The sequence below is a fragment of the Prenolepis imparis genome, unplaced genomic scaffold, assembly GCF_030444845.1.
Source record: "Prenolepis imparis isolate NDT839.2.m4 unplaced genomic scaffold, iyPreImpa1.0 SCAF_1, whole genome shotgun sequence".
NCBI classification, from domain to species: Eukaryota; Metazoa; Arthropoda; class Insecta; order Hymenoptera; family Formicidae; genus Prenolepis; species Prenolepis imparis.
The window spans coordinates 26,297,498-26,313,922 of NW_028141159.1; the positions used below are offsets into that span (position 1 = coordinate 26,297,498).

At 48.8% G+C, this 16,425-nt stretch overlaps 3 protein-coding genes across 3 annotated transcripts; 2 read left to right on the forward strand and 1 right to left on the reverse strand.

The window, feature by feature from the left end:
* Positions 1–6,752: 6,752 nt before the first annotated feature.
* On the forward strand, positions 6,753–9,558 carry LOC145938644 (uncharacterized). Its single transcript, XM_083042419.1, has 3 exons — positions 6,753–8,145; positions 8,367–9,149; positions 9,260–9,558. Exons 1-3 carry the CDS (start codon positions 6,753–6,755, stop codon positions 9,556–9,558), a joined length of 2,475 nt encoding a protein of 824 aa, XP_082898545.1.
* Positions 9,559–9,814: 256 nt separating this feature from the next.
* Positions 9,815–10,534, forward strand: LOC145938651 (uncharacterized). Its single transcript, XM_083042422.1, has one exon. It carries the CDS (start codon positions 9,815–9,817, stop codon positions 10,532–10,534), a length of 720 nt encoding a protein of 239 aa, XP_082898548.1.
* Positions 10,535–14,236: 3,702 nt separating this feature from the next.
* Positions 14,237–15,226, reverse strand: LOC145938665 (uncharacterized). The gene has a single exon (XM_083042433.1). It carries the CDS (start codon positions 15,224–15,226, stop codon positions 14,237–14,239), a length of 990 nt encoding a protein of 329 aa, XP_082898559.1.
* Positions 15,227–16,425: the final 1,199 nt, after the last annotated feature.

The following is a 16,425-nucleotide window of genomic DNA, read 5'->3' on the forward strand; positions in this document are numbered from 1 at the left end:
AGACTACTTCCGTTGAGTTCTCGATAGGCAACCTATCAAGTTTAATTAAGCGATTTAATTTATTAGGAATATGATGTACAATATTGAAACCAATGCTTTTTAGAATCTGATTTATGTTGTTCAATCCATTTACGAATGGTAATGAAATAAAATTAGGTGATTCAACTTTGTCATTTGAGTCATTTATATTATTAATTGAACGGTGTTTTAGCATATTCAATCTTTTGTGTACACAGTGCTCTATAATATGTTTTAGGAAGCAATTATTTATCAGTATTTTTTTAACTAACAAGGGGAGGTCGCGGTTGACTCTTCACCGATTTTGATCTCCTTTGGTATGGTGAATCTACATCGAAAAAAAGTTGCTCCGTGTTCGAGCTTTTCGTCCAATGCGCCTTGTAAAAAAAATTTTTTTTTTCCCGAAGTTTAGAGAAATTGTCAGGTTCGTTACGAGGCCTAAAGAAAGACACACTTTCGATCGGTGCCGCTAGTGCAGCGGCAGAGCACAAGAATAGTAATCCCGGGATCCCAGGTTCAGAACTTTGGGCTGTCATAATTTTTTTTTTTTTTTTTTAATAACGTATTATTTATTATGATAAATAAATATTCAGCATATTTTTATCGTTAGTTATGCATATATCTCTTTATATATTTAAAATTAATAAAATGATCGTAATATAAATAAAATATTTTTATAGAGAAATATTTTTAGAAATATTTTTACTTTTTAAAGATTTATACATTTTTTCAAATTTTCTTTAATCTAATAATGTTAGAATACACACTTTTCATAGCTTTACAAAATTCGGACCTTTTTCTACCTGCTGTGAACCGCTGGATGCAACTGCTGGTTGTCCAGCGGTTCACAGCAGGTAGAAAATCCGAATTTTGTAAAGCTATGAAAAGTGTGTATTCTAACATTATTAGAATAAAGACAATTTGAAAAAATGTTTAAATCTTTAAAAAGTAAAAATATTTCTAAAAATATTTCTCTATAAAAATATTTTATTAATATTACGATCATTTTATTAACTTTAAATATATAAAAAGATATATGCATAACTAACAATAAAAATATGCCGAATATTTATTTATCATAATAAATAATACGTCATTAAAAAAAAAAAAAAAATTATGACAGCCCAACGTTCTGAACCTGGGATCCCGGGATTACTATTCTTGTGTTCTGCCGCTGCACTAGCGGCACCGATCGAAAGTGTGTCTTTCTTTAGGCCTCGTAACGAACCTGACAATTTCTCTAAACTTCGGGAAAAAAAAAATTTTTTTTACAAGGCGCATTGGACGAAAAGCTCGAACACGGAGCAACTTTTTTTCGATGTAGATTCACCATACCAAAGGAGATCAAAATCGGTGAAGAGTCAACCGCGACCTCCCCTTGTAAGTTGATATTATTACGATGAAATTTTTCGTCAGCTCATAAAATTGCATGATCAACTAAATTGAAAATAGTGTTTGTTTTGTATTTGAAGGGATGGTTTGAGTAAAAATTAGTGTATCTATTGGAACAAGTCGGTTTCCTATACCAGTTAGTTATTAATTTCCCATTAGATTTAATGACCAACGTGTCCAGAAAATTTATGCATCCATTTGATTCTAACTCATAAGTAAACTTTAACCGATTGTGATAACTATTGAAAATATTCAAAATCTCATAAGTCTTCGTTTTTGGTATGATGGTAAATATGTCATCAACATATCTGTAGTATGTTTGTATGTTGAAACTTAATTGTGATAGGCAATGCGTTTCAAGGTCATCCATTACTATGTTAGCCAAAATTGGAGAAAGAGGAGACCCCATGGGACTCCCAAAAATCTGTTCGTAAAAATTTCCATTGAATATGAAACTAGTTGAGTCAAGTATGAATTCGATAAATTAGAGATCAAAGATCTCAATAATAACATAAAATACTTACGTTTTAAAATTAAGACTATAGAAAACAAACTCTTAAATGGCCTACCACACGACTTAGTTTTGAGATTCTTTAATTTTAACAAACAAAAGTTACTCACCTACAAAACTATGTTGGAAAATAAACTAAACAAATAATTTAATAACTTAACTTCCAGACAAAACGTAAATTTGAATCCGTTATCCAACATGGACAATTCCAAATGGCTAGTTAATAAGCAATAAATGTATTCCTGAAGAAGTTTCTGTCTTTTTAAGCTTAGGTGATAGATTTGGATTACCCATAGATTCACAATTAAAAAATGATAGAATGTATATCTCACTCGAGATTATAAAGAACTTAGAATTGAATCATTTTAAAATTACGGACGAATTAGTTGAGACAACTAGAATCTCAATAGCAGACTCTCTGAAAAAATTTTTATGTGAAAATAAACATATGAGTTACTCCGACAGATTTATTAGGGATGGTTTCATGATATATAAAAAATTCCTACATGACAATGATGACATTCTGGTAACCAAAGCAGACAAAGGCCAATGCACAGTAATAATGGATAAAAAAGACTACGTAGAGAAAATGGAATATTTGTTACAAGATAAATCTACTTACAGAAAATTAAATAAAAATCCAGTCAAACAGCTTACTAACAAAATGAATTCTCTTAAATCGTGGCGTGATAATGGTCTAACTTGACGATAGTACATACAAACACTTAAACACCACAAACGGCAATTTACCACGCTGCTATGGATTGCCTAAGGTCCATAAAAAATTACCCTCTACGCATCATTGTATCTTCACTTGGTAGTCCGGTTTACAACGTCGCTAAATACATCCATAATTTTTTAAATAGGTCTAATTTAAATGCTAAATCACATATAAAAGATGGCTGGTCGTTCGCCACAAATATTAAAAATAAAACCATCAATGATGATGAAATTTTAATGTCACTAGATGTCACTGCACTTTATACTAACATCCCTAAAGAATTAGTCCTAAAAGCCATCGAAAAACGTTGGATAAAAATCACTCCTAACACTGATTTTAGTCTCACAACTCTTATATGCTATCGAATTCATACTTGACTCAACTAGTTTCACATTCAATGGAAATTTTTACGAACAGATTTTTGGGAGTCCCATGGGGTCTCCTCTTTCTCCAATTTTGGCTAACATAGTAATGGATGACCTTGAAACGCATTGCCTATCACAATTAAGTTTCAACATACAAACATACTACAGATATGTTGATGACATATTTACCATCATACCAAAAACGAAGACCTATGAGATTTTGAATATTTTCAATGGTTATCACAATCGGTTAAAGTTTACTTATGAGTTAGAATCAAATGGATGCATAAATTTTCTGGACACGTTGGTCATTAAATCTAATGGGAAATTAATAACTAACTGGTATAGGAAACCGACTTGTTCCAATAGATACACTAATTTTTACTCAAACCATCCCTTCAAATACAAAACAAACACTATTTTCAATTTAGTTGATCATGCAATTTTATTAGCTGACGAAAAATTTCATCGTAATAATATCAACTTAGTTAAAAAAATACTGATAAATAATTGCTTCCCAAAACATATTATAGAGCACTGTGTACACAAAAGATTGAATATGCTAAAACACCGTTCAATTAATAATATAAATGACTCAAATGACAAAGTTGAATCACCTAATTTTATTTCATTACCATTCGTAAATGGATTGAACAACATAAATCAGATTCTAAAAAGCATTGGTTTCAATATTGTACATCATATTCCTAATAAATTAAATCGCTTAATTAAACTTGGTAAAGATAGGTTGCCTATCGAGAACTCAACGGAAGTAGTCTATAAAATAAATTGTAAAAATTGCGATTCCTCATACATTGGACAAACAAAAAGACATTTAAGTACTCGAGTCAAAGAACATTGCAGCAACATAAAAATGCACATTAGTAATCTTTCTGTTACTAGCAAACACAAGATTGAATTCAACCATGACTTTGACTGGTTACATCCAAATATTTTACATAACGAAAAACATGTTAAAAAAAGAGAAATTGCTGAAATGTTCTTTATCAAGAAAAACAACAACATAATAAATTTACAAAAGGACACAGAAAATCTTAATAATATATATGACAAAATAATAAAGATCGTTTAGTTGCTTAAAATCCGCCTAATATGTTTGACGTATAGCAATTTGACATAAGGAGTATTCTCCTACGATTATAATTACGTAAGTATGTATATCACTAATTTCGGTTCAACCTATGCTAATTTTTACATTGTGTAACACACTTTCGTTCGATTGTATAGATCACTTGATAAGGACCAAAAAATAAAAGTTCAGTAACGTATGTCTGGCGCATTGAATGTACCTCAAAATTATTTTGTGATCGGAATATCACTCACGTTCGGGAAGGAAATTTTAGGATAAACGTCACTGAACTTTTATTCGTTCATTTGTTTTTAACAGCGCTCATTTGTTACTTATTTTATCTCGAGTTTGTTACTTGTTGCTTTACACCGCTTTACACCGCACGTATCGCGCATCCGACGTGTTTCTGAAAATCGAATTAGAAGAAAATGGCATATACTGCATCAGAATACACCGCATGATTATCATGTACGGAGTAGCCGGAGAAAATGCTCGAGCCGCGGTTCGAATTTACGCGGAGCGATTCCCCGACCAGGAGCGACATCCCGACCATAAAACAATTTTGAGGTGCATACAACATGCTAGAGAATCGGGAAATCTTTTATTTGATCGGCGAAACGCTGGTGCACCAGTGCACGTACGTGTGGATCAAAGAATTTTACGAGCTTTCGAAGAGAATCCTGGAAACAGCGTACGCCGTGTAGCTCAGATGCTTGGTCTCTCAAGATACGTGGTGCACCGTACTTTACGTCAGAACGGATTGCACCCGTATCATTATCAACGGGTGCAACAGCTTTTGCCGAGAGATCAAGAGCCGCGAATATATTTTTGCGAACGTAATTTTATTATCTTTAATGTTGTTTCACGTTGTTTTTTTTACAAATATTAACTATCGGCCAAACACACAGAATTTCTCGCGCAGTATCGGCGAAATAATTTTTTCCCCGACCAGATTCTATGGTCGGACGAAGCAACGTTCACACCAAACGGCGTCTTTAATAGTCATAATTTTATATTATGGGCGGATGAAAATCCGCATGCCGTTCGCGAGCGCGCTTTTCAATATCGCTGGGCGATAAATGTATGGGCAGGACTAATAGGAAACCGTATTGTATGTAAAAAATTTACTTAGTAAGTTTAAAGAATTTTCTTTCGCAGCTTTAATAAATTTTTTTTTTCGGCGATTTTTAGATCGGACCTTATTTCTTACCGCCCCGTCTAAATGGTGAAACTTATCACAATTTTCTTCGTAATACATTACCTGTTCTTCTTGAAGATATTCCTCTTCAAGTAAGAACAGATTTGATTTTTCAACATGACGGGGCTCCTGCACATTTTTCCCGTCAGGTACGGGAATTTTTAAACGCGCATTATCCGGACAGATGGATAGGTCGAGGTGGCCCAATCATTTGGCCGGCGCGATCGCCAGATCTTAATGTGCTCGATTATTTCTTATGGGGCCATCTCAAAGATTTAGTCGAGTACAGGCGTGATGGTACAGAAGCTGAAGTACGAGAAGCAATTCTCGCAGCTTTTAATACCATCGTGTCGGAAATGGTGTATTGCGCCACGCGCAATATTACTCGAAGGGCCGAACTATGCTTACGAGAAAGAGGAAGGCACTTCGAACAGTTTTTACATTAAAATATGAGAGTGGATTAGACCTATTGGGGATACGGCTATAAAAAAAATGCGCCGTGCTATTTACCGCAAGGTGGTGTGGAAACGATAGCATAATATGTCGTTTGTCCCATACACACACAGAGAGAATTTTTTCTTAGAATTTACCCTGAAAATCATGGTAATCGTGGAACAATTTGATAAGGAAAGATTTTTATGAAAATTTCTCTGATCAATATTTATCACAATAAAAAATAATATCTATCACAAAAATATAAATCGAAACATGCGCTCGAAAATCATGATAGACTGCGGAAAGGGGAAAGGGCGCAATTCTAAATTAATTAGAATAAGTACCCGGTTCAAATTCACGCGCGGCCGCGTGGGCTTCTCGATCGCCCCGTGCCACTACCAATCAGCTCCCGCCAATACGTGCGATATCTGTTCGCAAAGCGGGAAAAACAGATAACCGCCGCGGTCACTCGAGAGGAGACGAAAAGAAAAACAAAGCAGCTGTGTTGACAATACACATGTATCTAAATTAGTTCCGCACGTCCTGACTCCTTCCCAAAATAACAAGCGAGAACAAACCAGAATGTTCGAGAACAACAATGTTATATAAACCCCTCTCGAGAGACCGCGGCTCCTTCTTCGCGCTTAGCCTTCGAACCAAAAAGAGTGTCAATCGATAAAAGGAAGAAAGGAAGGATCGCTAGTCTTTTTCCTTTTTTTTCTCTCGGCCGTAGCTCGCGGTTTTGGCTCTTTCTGCTTACTTACTGTTTGCAAAGTTTCCTGTACTCTACAACCAAATTTTGTGTGTGAAATATAATAGTAAATTATTGTTATACGTTTCGCCGTTCCTAAAATTATTTTGCTCCGAATTTTCTCCGTTCACTCTCCTCGTTCCGTCGCGCACATTAAAAGTGGTCCTTCGAGCCGGATATTTCTCGCGATCAGCGTTCTTGCGCCGTACCGACGGGACCGGAGTGAGTGTGCTCAGTGCTTCGGAGTGCATCCTGCTGAAACCAAAGTGAAATGGATCCGGAAGTTAAAACGATTGTGGCGGCTGCCACCGCACTCTACGGGAAAATCTCGCGCACGTACGAGAATATGATGAAGCTGGGCTCCGCTAAGCTGACCCTGGGAGTAGTCGAGGCACGGATACAGAACCTTGAGAAACAATGGTCCAAATTCGACGCGCATAACGACGAGCTATTGGATCACCTGGCTGCAATCGCGAATGATGTTTACATGCAACAAGACATACCTGCGCTGGCGGAGGAAGCGTATCTCCTGAACAAAGGTATGTTACTGGATTTGAAGAGAAGCCTCCAGGCTAAGGAGCTCGGCGCTTCCACGTCGTCGACAACGGCTACGAACTCTTCGGCTCCACGCACCACGCTCCCTCGTATCCAGCTGCCGACGTTCACTGGCAAATATGAAGACTGGCCAGCCTTCAGAGACTTGTTCCAATCACTCATCGGTCGAGACACGTCAACGAAACCTGTGGAGAAGTTGCACTATTTAAAAAGCTGCGTGAAGGACGAGGCGGATCTCCTAATCCGCAACCTATCCACCACGGAAGCTAACTACGAACGAGCCTGGCTGACTCTGAGCGGCTACTACGAAAATAAGCGCCTATTAATCCGCGCGTACCTAGCTAACTTCCTCGCGTTACCTAAGATGAAGGTCGAGTCAGCAGCCGAACTGAGGAAAATATTCCACGGCATTAAGTCCACCGTTAGCTTGCTGGAGAGCATCCGTCGGCTCATGAACAACTGTGAGGATTTATTCGTCTATCTCGCCGTCGACCTTCTCGATACTCGCTCTCGCCGCGAGTGGGAGAGGTCGATCAGTGACTCAACCGAGCCGCCGACTTACACGACACTGGAGCAATTTCTCGACCGGCGATCGCACACGCTGGAGTCGATGCTTCCCGTGAAACCCGACAGTGCCGCAAGCAAAACCGGGAGCGGAAATGGCTGTGCGAAATCAATGCGAAGTCATCACGCGCGCAAGCAAGAGGCAAAGACGGAAAGTGGACGCGGGCGCTGCTCCATCTGTCAAGCTGATCATTTTATCATGTTTTGCGAGGAGTACAAAAGAAAAACGGCAACAGAGCGTAAACGGCATGTGGTGGACCATAATCTGTGCGCGAACTGCCTCGGACGACACAAGACGAGCGAGTGTGCTTCGAAAAAGAATTGCTCAGCTTGCGGTGGCCGTCATCACTCTTCACTCCACGACGCGTTCCGCGACCACGAAACTGCTAAAACTTCACACGTCGCGCTACGACTGATCTCCGAAACAGGGACCGTGCTTCTGGCCACGGCTCGCGTCCGCATCGCCGATCGTCACGGGGCTTGGCATCCCGTTCGCGCCCTCGTCGACCAAGGATCGGAGTCGTCAATTGTGTCGAAGCTCTACGGTTAAAGCTGCCTCGCTCCTCAGCATCCGTCGCAGTATTCGGCGTCGGCGGGTCAAGGTCGGGGGTTTCAAAGGGTCGGGTAGCACTCACCGTCCAATCTCGGTGTGGAAGCTCTTCACTCTCCGTCGCTGCGCTCGTGCTGCCGAAGCTCACAGTATACGCCGGTGGATGCAACGACCGTGCTCAGACTTGGCCACATCTTCAGGGTCTGGCGCTCGCAGACCCAGATTACTGCTCAGCGGACCCAGTAGACGTACTCCTGGGCGCCGACGTTTACGCCGTCATCCTCTGCCAAGGTCTACGCAAAGGAAGTCCTCGAGAGCCTATAGCTCAACAAACGTCACTGGGATGGATCCTCTCGGGTACCGTTGGCGAGACCACGACGGGACACCACATCACCACTCACCAGTGCCGAGTTGAAGAGGACCTCGCTGCCTTAGTGCGCCACTTCTGGGACCAGGAAGAGATTCAACGCCCAGCTCCGCTCTTCTCCAAGGCGGACCTTGACTGCGAGAACTACTTCCGACGCACTCACTCTCGGGCGCCGGATGGACGGTACATCGTGCGCCTCCCGACGCTCGAGTCATTACCTGATCTCTCCGGGACATGCCGTGCCGCGTGTCGCGTCCTGCAACACATCACGAAAAAGCTTGAGAAAGAAAGTGCATTCCGTCGTTTGTACACTGAGTTCATGCAGCAGTATTTGGATCTGGGGCATATGACGCAGGCTCCACTTCCATCCGCTGACCAGTCGCTACGAGCCTGTTATCTGCCTCACCACGGCGTCTTACGCGAGGGCAGCGCTTCCACGAAACTCAGAGTAGTTTTCAACGGCTCGAGCTCCTTGTCGAACGGGGATACTCTCAATAAATTCCTGAGTACAGGACCCAACCTACTTCCAGTCTTGGCCGACATCTTACTCAAGTGGCGACGGTACCGGTATGCCTTTGCGACCGATATCGAAAAGATGTACCGCCAGATCATCGTACATCGGAAGATGTACGGTAAGATCGGAACCTGCAGAGAATACTATGGCGAGAGACTGATAGTGAAGAGACGAAGGAATATTGGCTTAACACCGTTACTTACGGTTTATCCTGCGCCCTGTATCTAGCGATACGCACTCTGCACCAACTCGCCGATGACGAAAGCCATCTTTATCCCCAAGGCGCCGCCGTTCTCCGCTCGGACGTCTACATGGATGACATCTTGACGGGTGCCGAAACCTTAACGGGAGCCAAGGAGATTCAGCGGCAACTTGTGCGGATCTGCAGGGCGGGTGGCTTTCTGCTCAAGAAATGGTCAGCGAACCACAACCAACTGCTAGAGGATCTGCCTGCTGAGGATTGTCTTCAGCGGGAGTCTAGATGGTGGCAGCCGGGAGAGAGTCACGCTACACTGGGCCTGCGCTGACGACCTCTTCTCCTTCTCCACGAGACAGATTGCCCTTCCCACCGTCTCCAAACGGTCGGTTCTCTCGTTGACGGCCAAACTGTTCGATCCTCTCGGGTGGCTTGCTCCTTCAACGGTGCTCGCTAAAATCTTAATCCAGTCGACCTGGCTGCTCGGAATCGATTGGGACTCCCCCCTCCCAGATGCCGATGTCCGACAGTGGCAGCGGTTCCAAGAAGAGCTGCCCCGGCTAGAGAAACTTCAAGTTCCCTGGTGGATGGGCGGAGGAGCAACTGATTGTCGACTGGAAGTCTACGGATTCGCCAACGCTTCGATTCGAACATACGCTGTGGTAATGTACCTACTAACAGAAAAGGATGGAGAGATCGAGGTCACCCTGGTCGCCGCGAAGACTAAGGTCGCGCCATTAAAGCAAATTTCTTTACCTCGACTGGAACTGTCTGCTGCTACTCTCCTGGTCCGGCTAGTTAGCCGTGCACTGCCGCTCATCGATCCCGAGAAAGCGCCACTCCACCTATGGTCCGACTCCACGGTCACGCTTGGTTGGATCCGCGGACATCCGTCTTCATGGGAAACATACGTGGCTAACCGGGTGAGCGAAATCCAAACATCGCTACCGGACGCCCTATGGCATCACGTACCAGGCCGCGACAACCCCGCCGACTGCGCTTCTCGTGGGATATTCCCTGCAGACCTGGTGGACCACCCGCTATGGTGGCAGGGGCCCCCTTGGTTCCGGACGGAGAGAGGCCCTTGGACTGTCTTCGGAGAGGATCTCGGTGACGTCGAGCTTCCCGAAAGACGCATCCGCACCCACGCCGCCGCGGTCATCGAACAAGGAGACGACGAGCCGGAGCTGCTACTCCGATACTCCTCTTTGCAACGACTGCTCCTCGTAAGATCTTGGTGCTGCCGATGGCTGCGAGGACACCGTCTTCCACGATCCATCGCCACCAAGCGGTGTGCTGGGCGCTGACGAGCTCGACGACGCCCGAGACCTTTGGCTACGCCTCGTTCAAGCTAAAGAGTACAAGGAGGAGTTAGCAGCTTTGCGCAGAGGGAAGCTGTTACCCTCGCGAAGTTCAATCATCAAGTTAAACCCGTTCCTGGATGTGGCGGGCGTTCTTCGCGTCGGCGGGCGGCTCCGACACGCCAGGATGCCGTACGACGCTGCTCATCCAGCTATCCTACCCGGTTCCTCCCGCTATACTCACCTCGTCATCGACCAACACCATCGGAGGACCTTGCACGGCGGTACCCAGCTGACCCTCTGCTTGATCCGTCTATATATATATTTGATCCCCCGCGGTCGTTCTCTAGTTAAAGGCCACATCCACCGATGTATAACGTGCTTGCGATGGCGAGCGGCGATCTCTCAGCCCCCCATGGGCGACCTCCCGGCTCCACGGGTAACACCAGGCCGGCCGTTTGTGAACACGGGCGTCGACTACGCTGGTCCCGTTTGGTTGCGCACCAGCAAGGGTCGCGGCCACAAATCCATCAAAGCGTTCATCGCGGTATTTGTGTGCTTAAGTTCCATGGCAGTCCATCTCGACGCAGTCTCGGACTACACCTCGGACGCCTTCTTAGCCGCCTTGCGGCGGTTCATCGCCCGACGAGGCCTGTGCCGTACATTGTACAGCGATTGTGGAACGAATTTCGTCGGAGCCGATGCCAAACTCAAGGAGTTGTTCTCCGCCGCCAGTCAAGAAGGACAGCGTGTCGCAGCCCTCGCAGCTCAGGAACGGATTCAATGGCACTTCAACCCTCCAGCTGCGCCGAACTTCGGGGAAGCAGCTGTGAAATCTATGAAATTCCATCTACGTCGCGTAATCGGTGACGCCACCCTCACCTACGAGGAAATGGTCACTCTGCTTACCCAGATCGAGGTGTGCCTTAACTCGCGTCCTCTCCAACCGTTATCCGACGATCCGGAGGACATCAGGGCACTGACCCCTTTTTTTTTTTTTTTTTGCGGTGTGGAAACCTTATGGTACCACTCACCCCCGGGTAGAGGATGATGGTTATGTGGGACTCCTTGTCCCCCATCGCCGATCCACGTATGGATCGGCGGTGGGGTCCAAGACCTACCGCACTAAAACCACAGCGGGTGCCTTCGCTGGCGCTTATGGAGATGGCAAGGAACTGCCGAAGCATTACCTCTTGCCATCCCCTGGCCCTACCTTCTAGGGGAGCATCCTCCCCGAAAGGAAGATACTACCCCCCGCGAATGTTCTTGCGGTCCCTCCCGGTTGCGGCGCAGGGGGGCACCATCCCCACGCCGCGCCCTCCCAAAAAAAAGTTTGGGGGGCGGGGTCACGGCTCGAGTCTTCCCGCTCGAGCCGCCACCCCCCGCTCCCGGAACGGGGCTCCCTCTCCCGCCCTAAAGGGACAGGAGATTCGGCCGACGCTCCGGGAGCTTTTCTCCCGCGGGCTCCCCCCAGAAGGGGGGGAAATTCTCGCCGCAGGCAGTGTTGCCCTCCCACCGACGCCCTAGGGCACCGGTGAGAGGGCCGCCACTGCCGCGTCCCTTCCCGGGGGGGCCACGTGCAATGGGACTCGTGTGACTGAGTCCCTGTGACCCCCCCGTGCCCCCGAGCCACGGTTCCCTCCCTTGGCGGGATTCGACCATCAGCCCGGGGGCATCGCCGAGGCTCTCCCCTAGGGGAGGAACTCGGCAGGGGCGGGGGCGGATGCCGCCCGACTCCCGGCCGCAGGGCTTTCGCCAGCCGGGCGACATCCGACCCCGCCCTCCTCCTATAGCACTCCGCCCCTACGGGCTTTCATAACAATGGGCGAGGGGGGCACCGCGCCCCTCGCCCATCTCTTTCGCCCGTACGGGCATCTCCTCTTCTTATATTATGGCGAGGGCAAGGCGCCCCCCACCCATCTTCCCGCCGAGTCCATTTCCCCCTCTCTATGGGAGGATTGGGCCTTTACCTGGGCGGACGCCTCCTTCTTCTGTTTGGTATTGGGGGGCGTCCGCTCACTCCTCCGCCATCTCCTCTCAGGATTTTTACCTCCCTCTATCTCTCCCTCTCCGCCACCTCCTTTGTCAACATAATAGTGCTGCAAAAGGAGGTGACGGAGTCCCACTTGTCTTTGCCCTCCAGCATCGCTTTCACGATGCTGAAGAGCGACAAGTCGCTGCCGACCTTCTCAATTAGGACACGGCGCTCACCCTCGAACGCGCTACAATGTTCGAGGGTGTGTTGCGCCGTGTTCTCCTCCTCTTCGCAATGGAAACAGCCCGCCGTGCGCACCCTTCCTATTCTACAAAGGTACTCCTGGAAGCATCCATGTCCCGTGAGCACCTGCGTAGATCTGAACGACGTCTCGCCGTGAGCCCTCTCCATCCATTCTTCTAAGAACGGGCCCACGGCCCCGACGACGCGTGTCCCCGAGTGCGTTGGGGGCACATTAAAGAGGTAGTTCTTCCACCTCTCCATCATGCGTCGCCGGGCCCAGAGTTTCACCTTGTCTCTCACCCCAGCCGAGAGTCTGATTCCCCTCCCACGAAGCTCCCTTCCTCGCGAGTACGACTCCTCGTACATCTTCGCCGTGAGCTCCATGGGAGGCATCCCAGCCAGGGTAATCGCCGCCGCATGGGACACCGTCCGATATCCGCGGATGCAGCGAATGGCCACTTTCCTTTGGGTTCGCCTTAGCGAATCCCTGATTTTCTGTGTGGCTATCGCCGCATCCGTCCAAACCGGAGCCCCGTACAGGACCACCGAGTTTACGATGCCCGCATACAGGCGGCGCACCCGACCGTCCGGCCCTCCCAGGTTGGGCAGCAGGCGATACAGTGCGCCTGCTACCCCTTCTACTTTTTTCGCCAGACGGTCGAAGTGCCTGGTGAAACTCCAGGTACTGTCCAGGTATAGACCCAAATACTTAAGGTCCTTTCCTACCTGGACGGAGACGTCGTTTACTGCGACATGGGCTCTTGGCGGCACTCCTTTTTTTGTTTTCGAGTGCCGTCGTGGATGAATAGCGCCTCCGTTTTCTGAGGCGCTACTCGTAAGCCCATGTCGCTTATCGCGCGCACGGCGCATGCTACTGCCACGTTTGCAATCCTGATCGCTTCGTCCCAATCCTTCCCCCCGGCTAGTACTAGTGTGTCGTCTGCATAGCAAACGACACTACAGCCGGGGGGAAGTGCCGACCGGAGGACTCTGTCATATGCGAGGTTCCACAACATGGGGCCAAGTACCGACCCCTGTGGGACCCCGCAAAACATTTCCCTCCTGCGTTATGTGCCGTTCCTGTCCCGGAACATTATTTGCCTGTTGGCGAAATAATTTCTGATGACTCCCATGGGGTATCCGGGGACGCAGTGATGGACCAACGCGTCCCCGATCTTGTCCCTGGGCAGGGTGTTAAACGCGTTTACAATATCTAACGATATAGCGACAACCACCCTGCCCTCTTTTAACTGGGACTCCGCGAGGGACCTCACCCGACGTATTGCGTCGATGGTGGATCTTCCCTCGCGGAACCCATATTGTTCCTCGTGGAGGCCCATTCCGTCCCGGGACAGATGCCCGACGAAGCGGTCCACTATAATCCTCTCAAATAGTTTGCCCACCTCGTCTAGTAGGCATATTGGCCTGTACGCAGGAGGGGAGCCCTCCGGTGTTCCTCCCTTGGGGATCAGCACCAACTGTGCTGATCCCTATTCTTCGGGAAACTTTCCTTCCTTGAGGTAGCTGTTGAACAGCTGCCTCATGAACCCAGACAGTGGTCCCTCGACCAACCCCCAGATCCGGCCGGGTATTCCATCGGGGCCAGGGGCTTTATTACCCCTGGCCCTTAATCTTTTGAATACTCCGGCCATCTCACGCTGCGTGATCTCCAGCTCCTGGTCCCATCCGATGGTCTCCTCCGGAATTGGAGGAGCCCGGGTCGCGGGGAACAACTTATCTATTGTTTCCTCCAGGAGCTGGAGATCCATGGCTTCCGTAGCGGGGGGCGCCCATGGTTTTAGCTTGTTCATAACAAGCATGTATGGGCGCCCCCAGGGGTCCGCGTTAAGGGCGAGCAGCTGCTCGTCCCACGCTTTGGCCTTAGACCTTCTGATGGCCGCGCTGAGGAATTTCCTTGCTTCTCGATATCCCTTCAGCGCGTCTGCCATCTCCTTTTCGTTGTCCCGCCTCCTCCTTTCTCTCGTAAGGCGGCGCCTTCCATGGACGGAGGTCCTGCGGAGTTCCGCTATCTCCTCCGTCCACCAATACGCCGCACGGCGCGACAACGGTTTGGCCCGGGGCATGGTGAAGTCACACGCATCCGCCATTATGCCCCGGAGCCAGCCAACCTGCCCTGGCACATCCTCTTCTTCTGGTACCTGTATGCCAGGCCAGATGGCTGAGGAGACAGCCGCCATCAGTCTGTCTGGGTCCAGCTTTTTTAGGGTCCATCTCTTGGGGCGGGAGTTATCGCCCCCATTGCCGCTGCTGAGCACCCGCTGGCGGGTTACCTCTACATCAAATTCGATGTAGAGGTGGTCGGACAAGGTTTCTTGGTCCGACACCCGCCTGTTTTTTATTTTGTCAGCCGCAGAGGGCGTGGACCACGTTAAGTCCACGATTGATTCCCCCTGCGGCCGTACACAGGTGCTCCTCGATCCTGTGTTAAAAAGACACATATCGAGTGCCGCGGCCCACATCTCTAGAAACCTGCCTCTTCGATCCGTGGCACGGGAACCCCAACGCGTTGACTTCGCGTTGAAGTCCCCGGCCAGGATCACTGGACGAAGGAGCCTCTCGCGGACGTAATCTGTCAACTCGTCCAGCGCTCCCTCGTACGTGGCAGGGTCCCAGCTGGGGGGGGAAGTACACTCCCACCACAGTGATGGGCCCCCAATCTGCCGCCACGTATCCGTCGCCCTCTCCTGCCTTGCTGCAGGGGGGGCGGCCCTCCTCGTACCTACAATGGATCGCGACCGAGCCAGTTACGTTGATCGCTCAGCAGGGGTGGCCACTGGGTACCCCCGGGGCATATGGCTCGGCCGCGATCCCCATACCACAACCACGCTCGCTAGGGGCCTGGACAAATAAGTCTTGTGCCCCGCGAGCGTGGTTGAGGTTTGCCTGGAGGACCCCATAGGACATCTTAGTTCATGTTCTTGGGGTCCTCCTCCACCTCCATCATTACTGGAGCAGCTGGCTGCTCCTTCGCCTCCGTCGGTGCGTCTGCTTTAGGGCTATCCGCCCGGGAGGTGCTCTCCCTGGGCGGATTTCCCTTCTTCCCCTTCGGTGGAGGGGACGTTTTGTTGCCCCTCTGTTTTGGGGGGGGTGCACTTGGCATTGCCCACCCTGTGGTCAGCCCGTAGACCCAGGTCCGCGCAAATGGGGCACTCAGCCTGGCCCCCGCAGTCCTGCGCCAAATGTCCCGGGGCCACGCAGTTATAGCACAGGCCGCGTCTGTCGGCCTGGCTCCTGCACTGCCCCTGGACATGATCCTTTCCTAAACATCGGAAACACTGCAGGGGCCTCGCGTCCAGCAACTGGACCCCCGCGCGGACTCATCCCAGGGTGAGCTTCCCCTCTTTGGCCACCCTGTTGGCAGCGACTAGGGGGCACTGTACCCATGCCGTACCCATAGCGCCCCCTTGGAATTTGACGCTCCCCACCTTGATTTCTGAGGGGTCGCAACCTCCCACTCTGGCCACTTCGGAACGACTTTCGTCCGAGGTGACCGAGTCGTCGACCCCTCTTACCCGGAGCTCGGCCGTCTGCACCGGCCGAGAGACCCTCACACCCTTGACCTGGGAAAGGACGTCTCTCAGCCGGCGCGCGAACTCGTCAGCCTTCTCCACCCTTCCCTCTCCTGCGACCTCATACTTCAGGCCACTAGTAACCGCCC

Excerpts from the sequence above, each read along its gene's own strand:
- LOC145938644 (XM_083042419.1), top strand. The coding sequence starts at position 6,753 with ATGGATCCGGAAGTTAAAACGATTGTGGCGGCTGCCACCGCACTCTAC. Across the intron at positions 8,146-8,366 it reads AATTGTGTCGAAGCTCTACG|ACCCAGATTACTGCTCAGCG; the intron begins GTTAAAGCTGCC and ends TGGCGCTCGCAG. Across the intron at positions 9,150-9,259 it reads CGTACATCGGAAGATGTACG|CGATACGCACTCTGCACCAA; the intron begins GTAAGATCGGAA and ends CCCTGTATCTAG.
- LOC145938651 (XM_083042422.1), top strand. The coding sequence starts at position 9,815 with ATGGGCGGAGGAGCAACTGATTGTCGACTGGAAGTCTACGGATTCGCC.
- LOC145938665 (XM_083042433.1), bottom strand. The coding sequence starts at position 15,226 with ATGTGGGCCGCGGCACTCGATATGTGTCTTTTTAACACAGGATCGAGG.